Genomic DNA, 14,667 nt, shown 5'->3' with positions numbered 1-14,667 from the left:
AAAATAGGACATAAAAGTTTCAGCAAGTTTTATTTATAATTATATTAGGGAACAAAATAAGAAATATAAAATTATTTTATTAAAAATAATCAAAGCTGTACAAATCTAATGTATCAACTATGCGTTTTAGGTTCGTACAGATGTTTAAAAAAAATATAAGCTAAGCTTGAATATTATGAATTTTGGCTTCGTGATCCAAAATTAGAGTCGCTGTTAGAATTTGAAAAATACATTTTCTTTAAATTATAGCTACAGGGGTGACAGTCGTCTCTATCCACATTTAATTTTATACATTCATTGTTACAAAAATAAACACTCTTGCACAAGGAACATACGACTTTTTCTTCCTTTAAAGGTAGACAACATTCAAAGCACACGTTGTATTTGATTGTCTGAAAAAAGAAAAAAAATAAAAACTACGTTCATTCACCTTTTATGATTTGTAGAGCCAAATGATTGAAGACGTGTTTAACTTAACTCTAAGCTAAGCCGATAAGGCAACGAAACATTTACTTCAACCAACATGTATTTGATAACTGTTAAAATGTAAATGTAAATAAACCACTTACATCTTCTTTAGCTTCTTTAATAGCGGTGTAATAATTAGTTATTGTGGTTAAATCCTTCACCATTTCATGTTTACGAATATAATTCCGAACTTCTTTTTCAATTGTAGCTTTTTCATGGGCAGTTACTTTCACTTCGATGTCAGTTTTATCATTAATGTATCGGCAACAATAAAATACAATGCAGAGTAGATATTTCAAAACGGTTTTATCATTTTTAATTCTTTTACTTAGGTTTGTCCATATTTCTAGACAGTCTGGTATCGTAAGCCATGAACTGATCCCCGTTTTGTCTTCAATTTCTTTTAGTATCATGTTCCAGTGTCGATGTTTAAATCTACAAGCGACATTTCAAAGATAAGGTGATTTTTAAACGGAATATAGAAAATAAAAATAGTAATTTCGTTAAAAAATTAAGTATTAAATTACTCTAATTAAGAGATACTGATATCGATTTCTTACTTCTTGATTGTTCTAATTAATTCAGTAACAAATTTTGCTCGTAGCCAACGAACGTGCGAGAGTCGGCCCAGATCCATCACAAGTTGTAGCGCCAGTTTATATTCATCAATATCTGTCGGGATTGCCTTCTGTTTCGATACACCTTTGTCAATGTTAGATTTACCATTTTTCTTCACTTTTTGTTCATGTTTACTTACTAATTTAAAAAAAAAAAGATATGTTAAGTGTACAGGTATACCTTAATTATTGGCTGCTATTTCAAAGTCATTCCTTAGGTTTAACAAATAACGAATAGGCATATAATGTCATTTCGGTTGGTATTATAATAAAGCGTAAACAAACACTTCTTTGTGGCGTAAGATGTCAGCAATTATAGCATATTTTTAAATAAATCATTTTTTAATAAAAAGCCCTACACTAATGTAACGCTTAAGGCTATACATTTTCACGCTATTAAACTTAAGGGGTAAATAAATTAGAAATAAAGACCATTTGGGAAAGGGACCATAAACTACAAGCTGCCAATATTAAGGAAGCAAGATCAATATATGGACAGGCTTTCGTTGTCATTTGAGAAATGTAAGCAATAAAATTATAATTTCATGCGGATGAAGTCGCACGGTACAGCTAGTTTAACATAAAATTCAAATGTACTAAATTAACTAGCGATTACATCTACTTGTAAATGTACGTGTCTCTCACCAGATGGACTGTGTTTTACATCAGTACCATCGAGTCCATCAAGAAACTTTCTTGCGTATACGAAAAAGTTATCAAATTCCTCTGCTTCATTTTGGCAAGGTCGAAAAGGGTCAGCGCCTCGTAGTAACAAATTTGTCAACTAAAAAGTTTAGGTTATAAAGTTTCAAGAAGCTACCAATACAGAAGTTAGAAAAAAAACTGAATGTGTTTGTGCTAAAAAATATACTGAGTTAAATTACATACAATTTCAAGACGCTCCTTATTTTCCAATGTCTTGAAAAACGACAATGCAAACATTTTAATTAATATAGTTTGTTTGGATTGATTTATAATTGCATTAAGGTCGACTTTCGAATGACTTATAAATACATCAAACACGTCAGCTCCTTTGGACATCGCTACGTCTATTGCTGAACGGCCATTAAATTGTTCTATGGGACTGCAATTGTAAGTCAGTAGAAGTTCAAGAATCTCCCGACGAATCTGTAAGGTTAAGTAGAGCCTTTATATTAAAAAATACATAATTGAATAGACTACTGGATCAATTCTTATCAAGTTTAACCTCTTCTTCCATTGAACCGTCAACTGCCTTCGCTAGCACCGCATGCAAAAGTGTTGGTCCTGGCGTTATTAACTCGGAGGAAACACGAGGCTTGTATGGCAGTCGGTGTTTGCCATCCGCTCCGTTTTCCAGTAACACGCGCACAACATTTAAAACATCCATTGTAAACTGATAGGAAATGACTATATCAAGTGGTGAATAACCTAGAATCTAAACAAAATAAAAATAGTGAATATCAAAGAAGATTCAGAAAAGACATCAAATAATAAATGAGATTTACATGTGAATAATATTCATTTGCATTGGCACCATGGTCGATTAAATGCTGGACTAAGACACTACTTCCTGACGCTACTGCCATAAAGAGAGCTGGCTGCGGACATCGTATAAGCCTTGGATCTGCTCCATCCGAGAGTAGCTGCACTACTGTAGTTAACGATCTTTGACAGCTGTAAAAAGTAAAAATAAGAAATTAAGATAGAGAATATAATCGATTAAACCATAAGTACATCTACTGCCTACATCAAAGTAGTGTTTGATAAAGTACCTTTCATTTTCACTTCTGTCTGTAAAATTTGCTGAACCAGTGGTATCTTTTTGAGGAATCTCGTTTACAGATTTGGGTACTTTGGGTGGAACTAGAGTTCCTTTTTTAGCATTTTTATCAGTAGTTTTCTTTTGCTCTTCCATTTCACTATCTATCATCTCATTTGCTATATCATTGACTGAAAAAAGGTATGTAACATTGCTTCCCGATGTAGGTCTTGAAAATATCTCTGCTATGTTCGCTAAATATTCGTCTAGAATAGACATAAATACGTCCTCACTATTCACAACATCAGCCTCTTCTTTTTCTAAAGTCTGATCTTGTACAGATAGGTTTATTAAAGTTTTTTTAAATTGATCCCTAAGAGACATTGCAGACTTTGTTTTCTTCTGAGGTTTTAAGATTTTACTTGGATTTTTTCCGAGACCGTTAAGTTTTTGGGGAGATGATATATTTTTTTCTAAATACCATTCACATACATTTTCTAAAGCTGCTGAAAAATGCAATGGAAGATAAAAACTTAGGTAAGGTCTTAATTTGTTTATTGTTCATAAACATAACAAAGTAGATGAAAACTTACGACTTGGTAGCAAACTTGTTTCTGGTATCAATGCTTGTGCCATGGATCTAACAGATACGTTTTTATAAGCACAAACGTATCGTATTATAGCGATGCAAAGGGCCGTGCAACAACAATCGTTATAATTATCAATATTAGCTCCGGCCTCCACGAGAAAATGTACGATTTCTGCATGATCTCCGCACTGTCGAGGGGAAAAATCAAAAAGTTGTGTAGACGATTTTGTGTTACGAGATTAAATTCACACTTACCACAGCATACATCAGGACATTATTGCCCTGTACGTCTGTTAAATCTGGATGTATATTGCACTCATTAATAAGTTGAACCACTTTTTCCGTATAACCCAAGTAACTGGCCATCAATAAAGTTCTGCGACATTATAAGATTATTGTCATCGGAGATTGAATTACGTCACAAACTATTTAAGTCAATTCAATAAAATACTGAACCTGCAATCCTGTTCGTGCTTTGCCGGTGGTTTTAAATTTTTCCTAGATTCAGTAAGGACATTTGACATTTTTATACCGAAATCATTTCGTTGATGATCATGCGCAAATGCATGTTGCATCATGTGTTTTATGATTGTGTTATTATTCCACGCAAAATAGGTTTTACTTTCTTCGATATTTTCAGCGCTTTCTGTAATCTATAGAAATTGTTTCAGTTCTATTAACATTGTTGTAAACGTTTAATTACTTTGTTTCAATTTGTTAATTTCAAACCTTTTCTTTCATTTGGGTTTCTATTAAAATGTTTTGCTCTTTTGCTCCGTAGTAAACATTGTCAAACAAATGGAGGCAAAACACTGAGCTAGTCATGTCTGTGCAATTTCTCGGGTACAATTTCGGCCATTTCTCTTCAGCTGTTTCAGAATCTAAACCGTATTGGATGAGAAGATCTTTTGCTGGGTTTTCATTAAACTACGAAAATACATTTTTTTTAATTATTTATTCTCGGGCTTGAAACAAATATGTTTGCTAATTGACTCCAATATTGATTTAACTATATTAGTTTAGATAAGAAGAATGTTACAAAAGGATAATGTATGTACTTACGGTTTTATTACATGTTGTCAATAAAATTCTTTGTTCATCAACACAAGCTCGGCCAGTATTAGTTGAATTTAAATTCAGAATCAAGCTATATGTTGGTGGCATCCAAGCTAACCGCACTAATTGGTCGCCAAGCCAAAGACCAACATTTTGTCGTATGTCTACACATGATTCCACTCCTGGTCCCAATTTTATATTGTAGTAAAATAAACCCTAGGTAATTTAAGTCATAAATATTTTAGAAGTGTTACGTATTTAGTGAAGTGCTGATAGAGCTTGCAAGTTCTACGATTGATGGGTAAAAGTATAATACAATTTTTAACAAACGAAAATGATTTAACATACGATTTATTTAACTTAACTATGATGCTTACATTAAAGACGCGTCCATCAGGATAGGATAGACTACCATAGCCGTGAAGTTTGTTGCAATAGAAGTGTCCTTCGTAAGTGTAAAACGCTCCTTCTTTATCGAGATATCGCCAAAAATATTCTCCTAAGCCGTGCATTGTGTCACGTAAGAATTGACCAGAATATCTCTCCAATGACTATGATAAAACAATGGTTAGAACTGTGTCTTTGATACGTAAAAAGTTCAAGGGACGACAGAAATACTTCTACTTGCTCTACCGTAACTCTTTACTCTTTATAGATACAGAATATGGAAATATCTTTTAACGTAGGTTAGTTACAGTTAGTAATAGGTTAGTAACAGTAGTGTTATTCTCTTGAAGATCAAATGTCGTTAATTATATTTTGACAATAACTTGCTACTGAATGTTAAAAGTAGTATTTTGGAAGAGAGAGAATTATTCGTATGTATGTGATTGTTACGCGTGTTAAAAAAACACAATAAAGGTACCTTCGCCCCCGTCCAGTGGTTCTCACCATCGCCATTCCTTCTGTTTACCTCATCTTTATTTCCGATGTAATATTGCTGATAAGGCCAAGACTTACATTTAACTGTTCCACAAAAATCTCGTGACATAGGTATAGATTATAAAAATTAATAATATTATATAAAATTGAGAATATGCATAATTATAGCAAATAAATTACAATTCAAATGACATGATCTTATAAAACACAGTATGACAGTTGTATGACAATTTTCACAAAGTTCGTAAATGAACACAATTTATTTTTGTGTATTAAATAACCGTTTTTATTAGTTTTTCACCATCTGAATTTGATAATTGGAATTATAATGAGATTAAAAAATCACGACTTAAAATATGGCGGTTTTCTTATTGATGTCATTTTTTTATATCTGTTAAGCCAGCGCTTGACCACGATCCCACCTGAAGGAAGTGACGATGTAGTCGAAAGATGGTACGCGCTAGGTAGCTGTTCACTCAGTCGAACTCAGATTCATGTCTGAGGTAAGCAGGAACCAGGATACGATGGGGATAGCCACTATTGGATTGGAAGGATGTCATTAAAATTCTTTTTATAAGTAAAAACATCGTTACATTTAATAACAAATGTTAAATAATATAAAAGTAAACAAATATTCCCTTAAAGCCTTTTAAAAGCAATTGAAACGCATACAACTTGATTTGGCTCTTTCAAAATATGTGTATTCCTGAAACAAATGAAGGTTTATTTTTTATAAGTTCTTTGAAAAACTTATCAATATAAATTAAGTTTAGTACCATCAAGAAAGTGGCAGCTAATAGGAGGGCCTTGTGTTTGGGTTGCACCGCAGTCTCCGGGAACACAAGCGTCGTCGTGAAGTTCACCAACTCACGATCCCACCCGTGGGATATCTTGCCCACTTCACGTAACGAGTCTCCTGACATTATCTGAAATGTTTTAAAACTACATGATATATAAATGTCTTTAAAAAGCTTTGTGTTTTCATATTATGGTAAGAATCAAAATTGTATTATGTATTCGTTAAATACATTTTTTTTGAACAACATTAAGTTAGATGATTTCTTGAAAGTAAATTATAAATGTAACCTTAAATTCTGACAACATGAGTGCGCTTCTCTTCAAAGAAGCGGGGCCTTCGATGACGAAGAGCACACAATCATCGGCGTCACGCACCAGGTAGAAAGGCACCATCCACGACCACTGCTGGTGCACGCGTCCCACGTAGTTGCCAGGAGGTGTTACTACTTTCATCTCCTAAGTACGCAAGCAAATAAAAAACGTCGTAACATATATATTGATTCTTAAAAATTTATCATACTAATATCACTCTCATATCACACTTACTCGTTTAACATATTTTACAGCGTTTTAATTGTAGAAGTCACGCCATAACAAAGTGCTACGGTTTGTCTACGTTTTAACTACGCAGTATGCATGCGTAACTTGTGTAGCACCGCTGAGTACTGACCTCAAGTAACAAGTAATTTTAAATTCAACTTATAAAATAAACTTAAAAATTAACTAGAATAAAACGAACGGTATTTAAATACTGAGGTATACCGTATACACCAACAGTATGTACGCTGATATATTCGAATGCAAATAATTTACTTGGCCTAGATTAATTCAGTAGCTGTTATGACAGAACGTACTTGTAGCCTACAAGGGAAGAAGCAGGAAGCCCCAGCTAGCCGCCGCCTGAAGACTATAGCCTCCTGGCGAGTGTTGTCATGAAGATGCATGACGAACGCCCTCCCCGTGCCACAGAGACATCGCTGTGTTGATGTTGACACCTCGCTAGCGAAGTATAACGCCTCGCCGTTCGGCACTCGAATTATATACCGATTTTCGGAATCGATTTTTGATGTAACTGGAAAGTAAAAAATCAAAGTATATTTAGATATCGCATTGGACTAAGCTGTTTATAAGTAGCGTCCCCGTATGTAAGAGCGTTTGAATTTTAAAATGTATTGCTTTTACTTTATAGGATCGAACGTTTTAATGTGTAATTAACTCACGGTCGTTAAGTTCTACAGTTTGTTGTATAACAAGACTGGACGTGCCAATAAGGAAATCGAGTCCGTGCATGGGAATGAACTGTCCACCGCTACGGGAATGCCAGTTCATTGTGGACACGGGCAATTCAGCGCGAACGCTCTCTGAAACATCAACAGTTAATTTTAGTTTCTATTCCTCCTGGATGCGAGAGGCATATGGCTGATTATCGTGGCGATCTTTGGGCGAGGCCTATGCTCAGCAGTGGGCGTCAGATAGCTGAATAGATAGATGTTCTTCCTTTCTAAATAAATTATATTACTTTTTATAAAGAAGTAAGTATATGATTCATGTTAATTTACCTTGTGACTGCGGCTGCACGCTTATAACTAGATCTGGCCTTAATTTATTTCCATCATCTGTGAAATGGTTCTGTTATTACTAAAGAAGTAAGTAAACGTTGCTTATAAAATAAATTCGCTACTATTCGGCTATACGTAGGGTATCCAAGAAGACCTGTTAAAAAGGTGACATTCCCAAAGTCCGTTATAAATTGGTTTTAAAATGATATTTCTTTGGATAATTTGCGTCGTTACTGGAAATGTAACTTTTGCGAAACAACATTTTCAGTTACTTGAGATAGCATGAAAATATGATATTACTTCCGGTCTTAGATACCTACACGTATAATAAGTTTACTATCTCAATTAGGTATACCAAATTGACTTAACTGTTTTACTTTTTTTAATAAAACTGTTAGTAGGATGCCTATAATATGACACTGTGTTGGTTTCTGGGAATTCAAAGTTGTGCGATTTTTTTAAATTATTGCACGGTCATTTTATAAATACCTTGCGTTGCAGCAGGATTGTCGATTCCTTGAGTATTTCTTTCCATATTTGTCGTTTCCATAATAATGTTGTTTATTTTTACCAGCAGTTTTGTTTGTTAATACATTAGAGGTATAGTTTATCGTCACTGTTGTTCGGCACTTTGCACCTTATCAGTGTATGCGTTGATAAATCAGAATTATCAGTGTAACTCGACCATCGACGTTGTAATACCATCGACTACATCGATATCTTTATTCCAGACATCTTGAATTTTGAAATCAAAGAGTCGAATTCGTCAGAAATTTAAATTTATGGTTCTACGTTTACCATCGAGTTGTTGGGAATCTCTTTATTTCTTAAGTGTTTTAGGTAATAAAACAAATTATTAATTGTAAACCATTTATATTAGTGTATTATATGTTTTAGAACATTATACGAATAAAGTAATAACATCCATGTATGAATAATACAATTTTGCAGTAAGTTGTAGATTGTTCGTAGTTGTACATAAGGATTTCAATTTTTTTATTCAATTTTTGAATGAGAATGGCTTCATTTGTTTAAATTTATTATGATTTAACTGCGCGATTTATAGTCTTTATGTTTGCCAATATTCGGAAGACATGAAATGGATATTTAATAACGATAGACAGACGTCTTGCCTAATTGTGACATAAAGTCGTACGAAAGCGATATATCTTTATTGTCCTAGTATAGTCTACAAGTGCACTAGAGCTAAGTTGTGCTACAGCCTTCGGAAACATTTAACATATTTTTTGGATCATATCACATTCGAGAATCGTCAGAAAGCTTTGAATTTTTCTTCTTAAATTTCATTCTGAATATATAACATTTTTAAGAAACATAAATATAGCCAATAACATAGTATTTGATAACTTTAATAACACACATACACAAAGATAAATATTGAAATTACATTGTTCAATAATGTTAAATCTTAGACATACGTCGACACATTAAAAACAAGTATTGTATAGTTTATAAGTAAATATTCAACAACGATAAAATTACCATATCAATACACGCATAATCATCTACGAATTTATGAAAGATTTCCTCTTTTATGCTGAACCATTTATACTTGAATACAGCTAGATGACATTAGATAGAATCGATAAAACGTACTTACAATATTGTTCATACGACGCGCAGCACATGCCATTAATACATTAAACAACAAAAGCATAGATCTTCGCATAAATACCATATTCATTATTCCTAGTACAAGTAATAACTGAGATCATTCTCAACTCCATGCGTGTCTATGGCTGGTTAGACACGAATGGATGTTTTTAAAAACATTACGATAATAATAGTGAAGTACACATAAGTAAGGTGATCTTTAGAAAAAATACAACTATCGTAAAATCTTCTCAAACAGTTTGTTACTTAATATTTTAAAATAACATTTACGAATGTTCTGGGCATCGAATTGATCCAGAACGATCTACTTTTTTAAAAGTTTTTTCGGGCATAGGTAAACCATGCGAACATGCCATGATCAAATCATCGTGACTGATTTCAACCGATTGTCTAACGTCGGAGTGCTCTTTGCCAACCGTTGTTTAGTTTTAAAGTGGCAGCGAGGCAAGGGCTGGCCTCGCATTCTCCGTCCAGTTCGTCGGTCAGGTTGTCGTGCAGCTCTCGAAGAGCCATCAAAGTGGAGCGCGCCGCACGTTGGCAATTCATGTCGCCTTCACAAGTAGTATCAGCTTCCGATAGGAAAACTAAATCGCAAGTTGTCGGTGCCGCTTCGCCCTGAAATAAATTGATGTTATTAATAGGAAGAAAAGTAATAAATAGATATAAAAAATCCTCGTAATTTGGAAAATTGTTATAAAAATCTTACACATAAGTAGCAGATTTGATGAAGGCTGCAGTGAGTGAGGAAGAGTTGTCCTCGATCTCCGGCCAATAAATCAACACCACGGCACCTTTGAATAATCTTTGCAAGAACCGGACATGGGCCCGTTGAACCAACTGAAAAAACGTAATTTTTAATGCCACCATTTTTAAATTCTTAAGATATTATGCACCTTTATTAATCTGAGCATATTTACCATTTGACATAATTGGTGTACGATGTCGTCCGCTCCCACCCATGTAACCTTCCGAAAGCTGTTCTTCTATTTTTCCATTTAAATAATGTCCCGCACCTTGTTCGTCTTGGAAATCATCAATTTTATCATCGTCTTTTAGGTAATTGGCAACATCATTGGTAGTTGAAATAGCTTTCTCTTTTTTGACTGCAACCCTTTTAGTTTTTGTCTCGTCATTACCTGTAGACAGTTTCATATTTATTGCCTTCTGTGTTTGCAAGCTTTGCTTAAATTCTTTTAATGCTTTTCTCATTTTCTCCAGGCTGTATGCGGCGGCCAAGCGAGACAGTAATTTTTCTTTCATTTCTTGTTCTTCCTTTGAATCCAGTTTTTCGCCTACATTAGAGTAGTGTAAAGCTTCATCCACGATCAGTCCTTCCATATTTCGCAATTTCTTGTCGATATTGTCTAGTTTAGAATCGTTGTCTAGAGCAGTGTTTCGTTTATTGTCATTGCGAATTGCAACAGCCTGCGTGTGATCTATCTGAATTTCTGTCTCTTCGTTTGGTTTTGGCTGAATGAAGTTCCTCTTTACGTTTGTGTGTTTACGAAAGGAGTTCACAGGATAGATGACCTCTTTATTGAATATGTCGAAATATTGTTTCCTGAGCCTGTCTTGATTTAAATCATTAACAAATGATACAGATTTCTTGAAACGCTTGTCAACTCCAAAATAATCAGACCAGTCTATGGATTTCTTTTTGATGTTCAGAGGTTTATCAGCTTTATCATTTTCGTGTTTATGATCGTGGTCATGAACATGACTTTTAGCGTGACCGTGGCTGTGATCATGATTATGAGCATGGTCGTGATCGTGATCGTGACCGCGACCGTGACTGTGGTCGTGTTCGTGGTCGTGGTCGTGTTCGTGGTCGTGTTCGTGGTCATGGTCGTCGTCGTGATCATGTTCAATTTTCTTTCCAGACAAGCCCGGATGATGAATTATATGGCTATGATCATGACTGTCCTCTTCAACTTGCGTAACATTGTGTTGATGTGTTTCATTATGGCTTAGAATAGTGAGGTTAGGTGGTTTCATCTCATGCGAGGTTTCATCATGATCGCTGCTTCTTTTTACGGGGTTTTTAATGATTTCAGACTCAGGTTCACCAAATATTTTTGACAGATCTCTTAAGACTTTTGGATCGGTTCCAGTGTTACTTCTAAATGTTTTTGGTAAATCTCGTTTGCTTTGATTGGGCGCAAATCTTTTCTGTTGTGGGCTTATGTAGGGTCCACTGCTACGCTTCGTGACTGGAAAGCGTTTTTCAATCGCATCATAAGGATACTGATCATCATCTAAAATTTCTGATAGTCTGTCATCGTCTATTGGTTGGAAAGCGATTGCATACTCTTCTTGCATATCGTTGTTATCATTATCCGCTACGTCATATGCATTGTAATTGTGATTTACGTTATCAACACGATTTTTGGACTCTTCATAATTTAATCGTTCCTCTTCTAAGTCGGAACTACGTTTCTTTTTAAATGCGATGGGTCCCCAGTTGTCGGGGTACCTTTTTTTGACAACTTTTTCCTTGTACAATTTGACTACACCTTGGGGTGCCTCTGTATTATCAGCTCGTACATTGTTATTATTTTGTTTATATTTAGACCATAATTGATTTAAGAGGAGCGCATATTCAGCATCATTCTCTGCTCGATCTTGCATTTTATCGTCTTCATTGTTCGGGTTCATGAATATGTTCCGAAGTACGTCATTATCGGAATTTTGGGTCCTTTCACGAAACGCTGATTCTTTTTTTAAGGAATTAGGGTGGGTTTTCTTTTTGATTACTTTATATTCGTAGGCACCTTCTGGAGAACGTTCGTTTTCGTCATCCAAAAGTTCAAAGATGTATTTTGGAGCACTCTCGACAGTATCTTCCGTATCTATAACGTAGTCGTTTTCTGTAAACATATTTAAATGTGCTGTGAATTTATTTCTTTAGATTTTAGGCGTTGCAAAAACAAACTTTTGTCAAACCTGGATATGCATGTGGAGGCAGATACTCGTAGATGTCCTCGTAGTCAGGTGGAGGCATTATTGGGCCATGGCTGCGTCCCCGTTGTCGTCGTTGCAGAGCCTCCAGAGCGCCGCGAAGAGATGACCCTCTGCGCTCCCTTTCGCAGCTCGCGCTGGCGACTACGAGGGCGACCAGCACCCACGACCACTTTATTGTCATGCTGCTAAAAAGAAAAGTTATTTAAAATAAAATGACTAATGAATAGCCCAGATGTTAATCATTAACAGCTTTCTTTTTTCGTTTGCTGTAAAAAAAATCAGACTACAGGAAACTAAAAAAAAAAGTATAGTAAGCTCGTAATAATGTATAATGAAGGATCATTATCTATAATTGCAAGCCTGTGATAATGTTTTTTTTTATAACGATACCGTCTATCACTGATAGTAGATAAAGTTACTAACGTTAATAGCACTCGATTAAAAGAGCTGGAGGAAAGTTCCTGTCAGATATATAAGAGGTTAAAAGGATGACTAAAAATACACGATAACGGAAATTTTTGGTACGTAAATGAAAAATAAACAAGTTCAAGAAACTCCATCAGAAACATTGTTTACGAAAGTAAAGTAAATGTTTTCTTTCAGTTTACTTGGAAAACATTTGACGACACAGGAATACTTCGTTTAAAATTACGCGTGATTCTTTGATGGCACAAGAAAATAGCGATAAAATATTAAAAAAAATATCATAGTTTTATATTATTTACAAGAAAGGCGTACCCTTATACTTTAAGATCCGATAATAAAAGCACCGAATAGTTTCTAAAGCTGAGAGCGAGCTATAAATTCTTGACGGCCAGAACGTTAAGAACACTATTAGTTTAATGCCTATTCCAATGAATAAAAGTCTAAACAAATCAAATGTAATTAAAAAAGTAAACAGTGAAAAATAGTTTAATTCCAAGCTTACTCTCTGGAATTACCTAGTCTTTGTCATTTTATAACGAAGAGGGTGAAGTCTCTGGAAATTAAACTCTAATCGAAACCCATCGAGTGTCATGAGAATCAAGAAAGTAATTACAAATGATAGACACTTCATTAAATGATACACGGGGTAATAAATTTAAAAAGTTTGCTACAAAATAAAGTGTAAAAAAAGTATTACAAAAGGAAGAAAGTGCGTTGCTATTTTCTAGCTACGTTTTTTTGGCAAACGTCCGGGAAACCGAACACTAAGCGATGAAAAGCGCACTTGACTGCCTCTGAATCGGGCAAAAGGCTTTCATTGTGCTCTCTAAGCTGTATTTCACTCTCACTGCGTCATATATGTGGCGAGAATAGCGAACAGAGAGAGCTTTTTTATTACTATTTAAGCGTCGTAAGCAAAAATATAAAAACATGTTAAAACCACATAATAACATAATTATTTAGTCTTCAATTATTTCAGAATTACAAGAAAGGAAAATTGCACATTTAATACATACTTTTTATTGCAAATACTTCGAAATTAAGAATTACCAGAAGAAATTGTATTATGTTAAAATACGATGCAGGTAACTAATTCATTGTATATGCTATTTAATTTCAATATCTTGATATCATAAATATAAGATTACATCATCTTCCCTACTCAGTTACTAATTAGCAAGACAATCAAAGCTGTCAGAAGCATTAATTAAACTGGATGCGCTAATTGTTAGATGTCAGATGCAAATTAACCCAAGAACTACAGCTCGCATTTCAAATGACTATTTAAATAATATGTTTTCAAAGCTACTTTAATTTAGTTTTAGGAACCTTTTTGTTTAATATTTTGAATTGTTTTGGAAGTAAAAAATAAGTGGAAATCAGTAATCATAAAATGATTTGAATGGCGATGGGTAATACTTTTTAACTGTCAGAAACTTTTCTTCGTTGGAGATTTGTAACAGACTAATCGAATAAAAGTTATATATTTCGTCTTAATATAAGACCTCGCTGTTTATTTAATATCTATTTCTTGCTCGGTGCAGTACCGAGATATCTATTTCTATCTTGTAAGCTTCCTAGAAAGTTCAAGACATGAAAGCACTTTAGATAGCCGCTCAAAAGCTGAGTTAACGCGTAGGCCGCTCATATTGTACTTCATTCAAGTTTCTATGAAGTTGGAATTAGTTTGAAGCGGCTATTCAAGTTGGGTAATAAAGGTATTAAAGTTTAAGCTCTGTTAATATAAACTTACATCTTGACACTATTGGTTGTGCGTTTTGCCAATTACAATTAATTTAGCTATGAGCAACTAAGGCCGTATTAAAGTCTTCGCGTATTAAAAATATGAAGTATGCTTTTACATTTTTGACCGACTTCCCAAAAGAAGGAGGTACTCAATTCGTCTGTATGTTTTTTTTTTTTTTTTTTTTTTTT

General features: G+C 34.3%; 3 protein-coding genes across 4 annotated transcripts in view; all 3 read right to left on the bottom strand.

Moving 5' to 3' along the window:
* Nucleotides 1–28: 28 nt before the first annotated feature.
* LOC106112014 (ankyrin repeat and MYND domain-containing protein 1-like) lies at nt 29–5,540 on the bottom strand. The gene is made up of 15 exons (XM_013294243.1): nt 5,337–5,540; nt 4,849–5,022; nt 4,478–4,687; nt 4,145–4,342; nt 3,872–4,068; nt 3,671–3,791; nt 3,420–3,603; nt 2,840–3,332; nt 2,573–2,741; nt 2,293–2,502; nt 1,974–2,213; nt 1,731–1,869; nt 1,029–1,224; nt 570–903; nt 29–392 (listed from the first exon to the last, which is right to left on the bottom strand). Exons 1-15 carry the CDS (start codon nt 5,460–5,462, stop codon nt 174–176), a joined length of 3,210 nt encoding a protein of 1,069 aa, XP_013149697.1. The 5' UTR covers nt 5,463–5,540; the 3' UTR covers nt 29–173.
* A 426-nt stretch (nt 5,541–5,966) lies between these two features.
* Nucleotides 5,967–8,349, bottom strand: LOC106099263 (phospholipid scramblase 2-like). The gene is made up of 7 exons (XM_013277749.1): nt 8,200–8,349; nt 7,711–7,767; nt 7,372–7,512; nt 7,006–7,223; nt 6,440–6,607; nt 6,130–6,279; nt 5,967–6,059 (listed from the first exon to the last, which is right to left on the bottom strand). The coding sequence occupies exons 1-7, from the start codon at nt 8,258–8,260 to the stop codon at nt 6,003–6,005; spliced, it is 852 nt and encodes a 283-aa protein (XP_013133203.1). The 5' UTR covers nt 8,261–8,349; the 3' UTR covers nt 5,967–6,002.
* Nucleotides 8,350–8,640: 291 nt separating this feature from the next.
* LOC106099379 (putative uncharacterized protein DDB_G0282133) overlaps nt 8,641–14,667 on the bottom strand; it is a 9,463-nt gene continuing 3,436 nt past the window's right edge. Inside the window, exons 2-5 of one of the 2 annotated variants that reach the window (XM_013277911.1) lie at nt 12,289–12,488; nt 10,263–12,212; nt 10,052–10,182; nt 8,641–9,960 (exon numbers count right to left, since the gene is read on the bottom strand). In XM_013277911.1, coding sequence (XP_013133365.1) covers nt 9,736–9,960; nt 10,052–10,182; nt 10,263–12,212; nt 12,289–12,487 — 2,505 coding nt within the window. In that variant the 5' untranslated portion in view covers nt 12,488 and the 3' untranslated portion in view covers nt 8,641–9,735. Of the gene's footprint in view, nt 9,961–10,051; nt 10,183–10,262; nt 12,213–12,288; nt 12,492–14,667 lie in introns of both variants that reach the window. The other variant, XM_013277913.1, reaches the window with a different exon arrangement.

This window comes from Papilio polytes, unplaced genomic scaffold, assembly GCF_000836215.1.
Source record: "Papilio polytes unplaced genomic scaffold, Ppol_1.0 DF824135.1, whole genome shotgun sequence".
Taxonomy (NCBI): domain Eukaryota; kingdom Metazoa; phylum Arthropoda; class Insecta; order Lepidoptera; family Papilionidae; genus Papilio; species Papilio polytes.
Note: the sequence above shows the minus strand (reverse complement) of the source record. Positions and strands in the feature narration are given on the sequence as shown.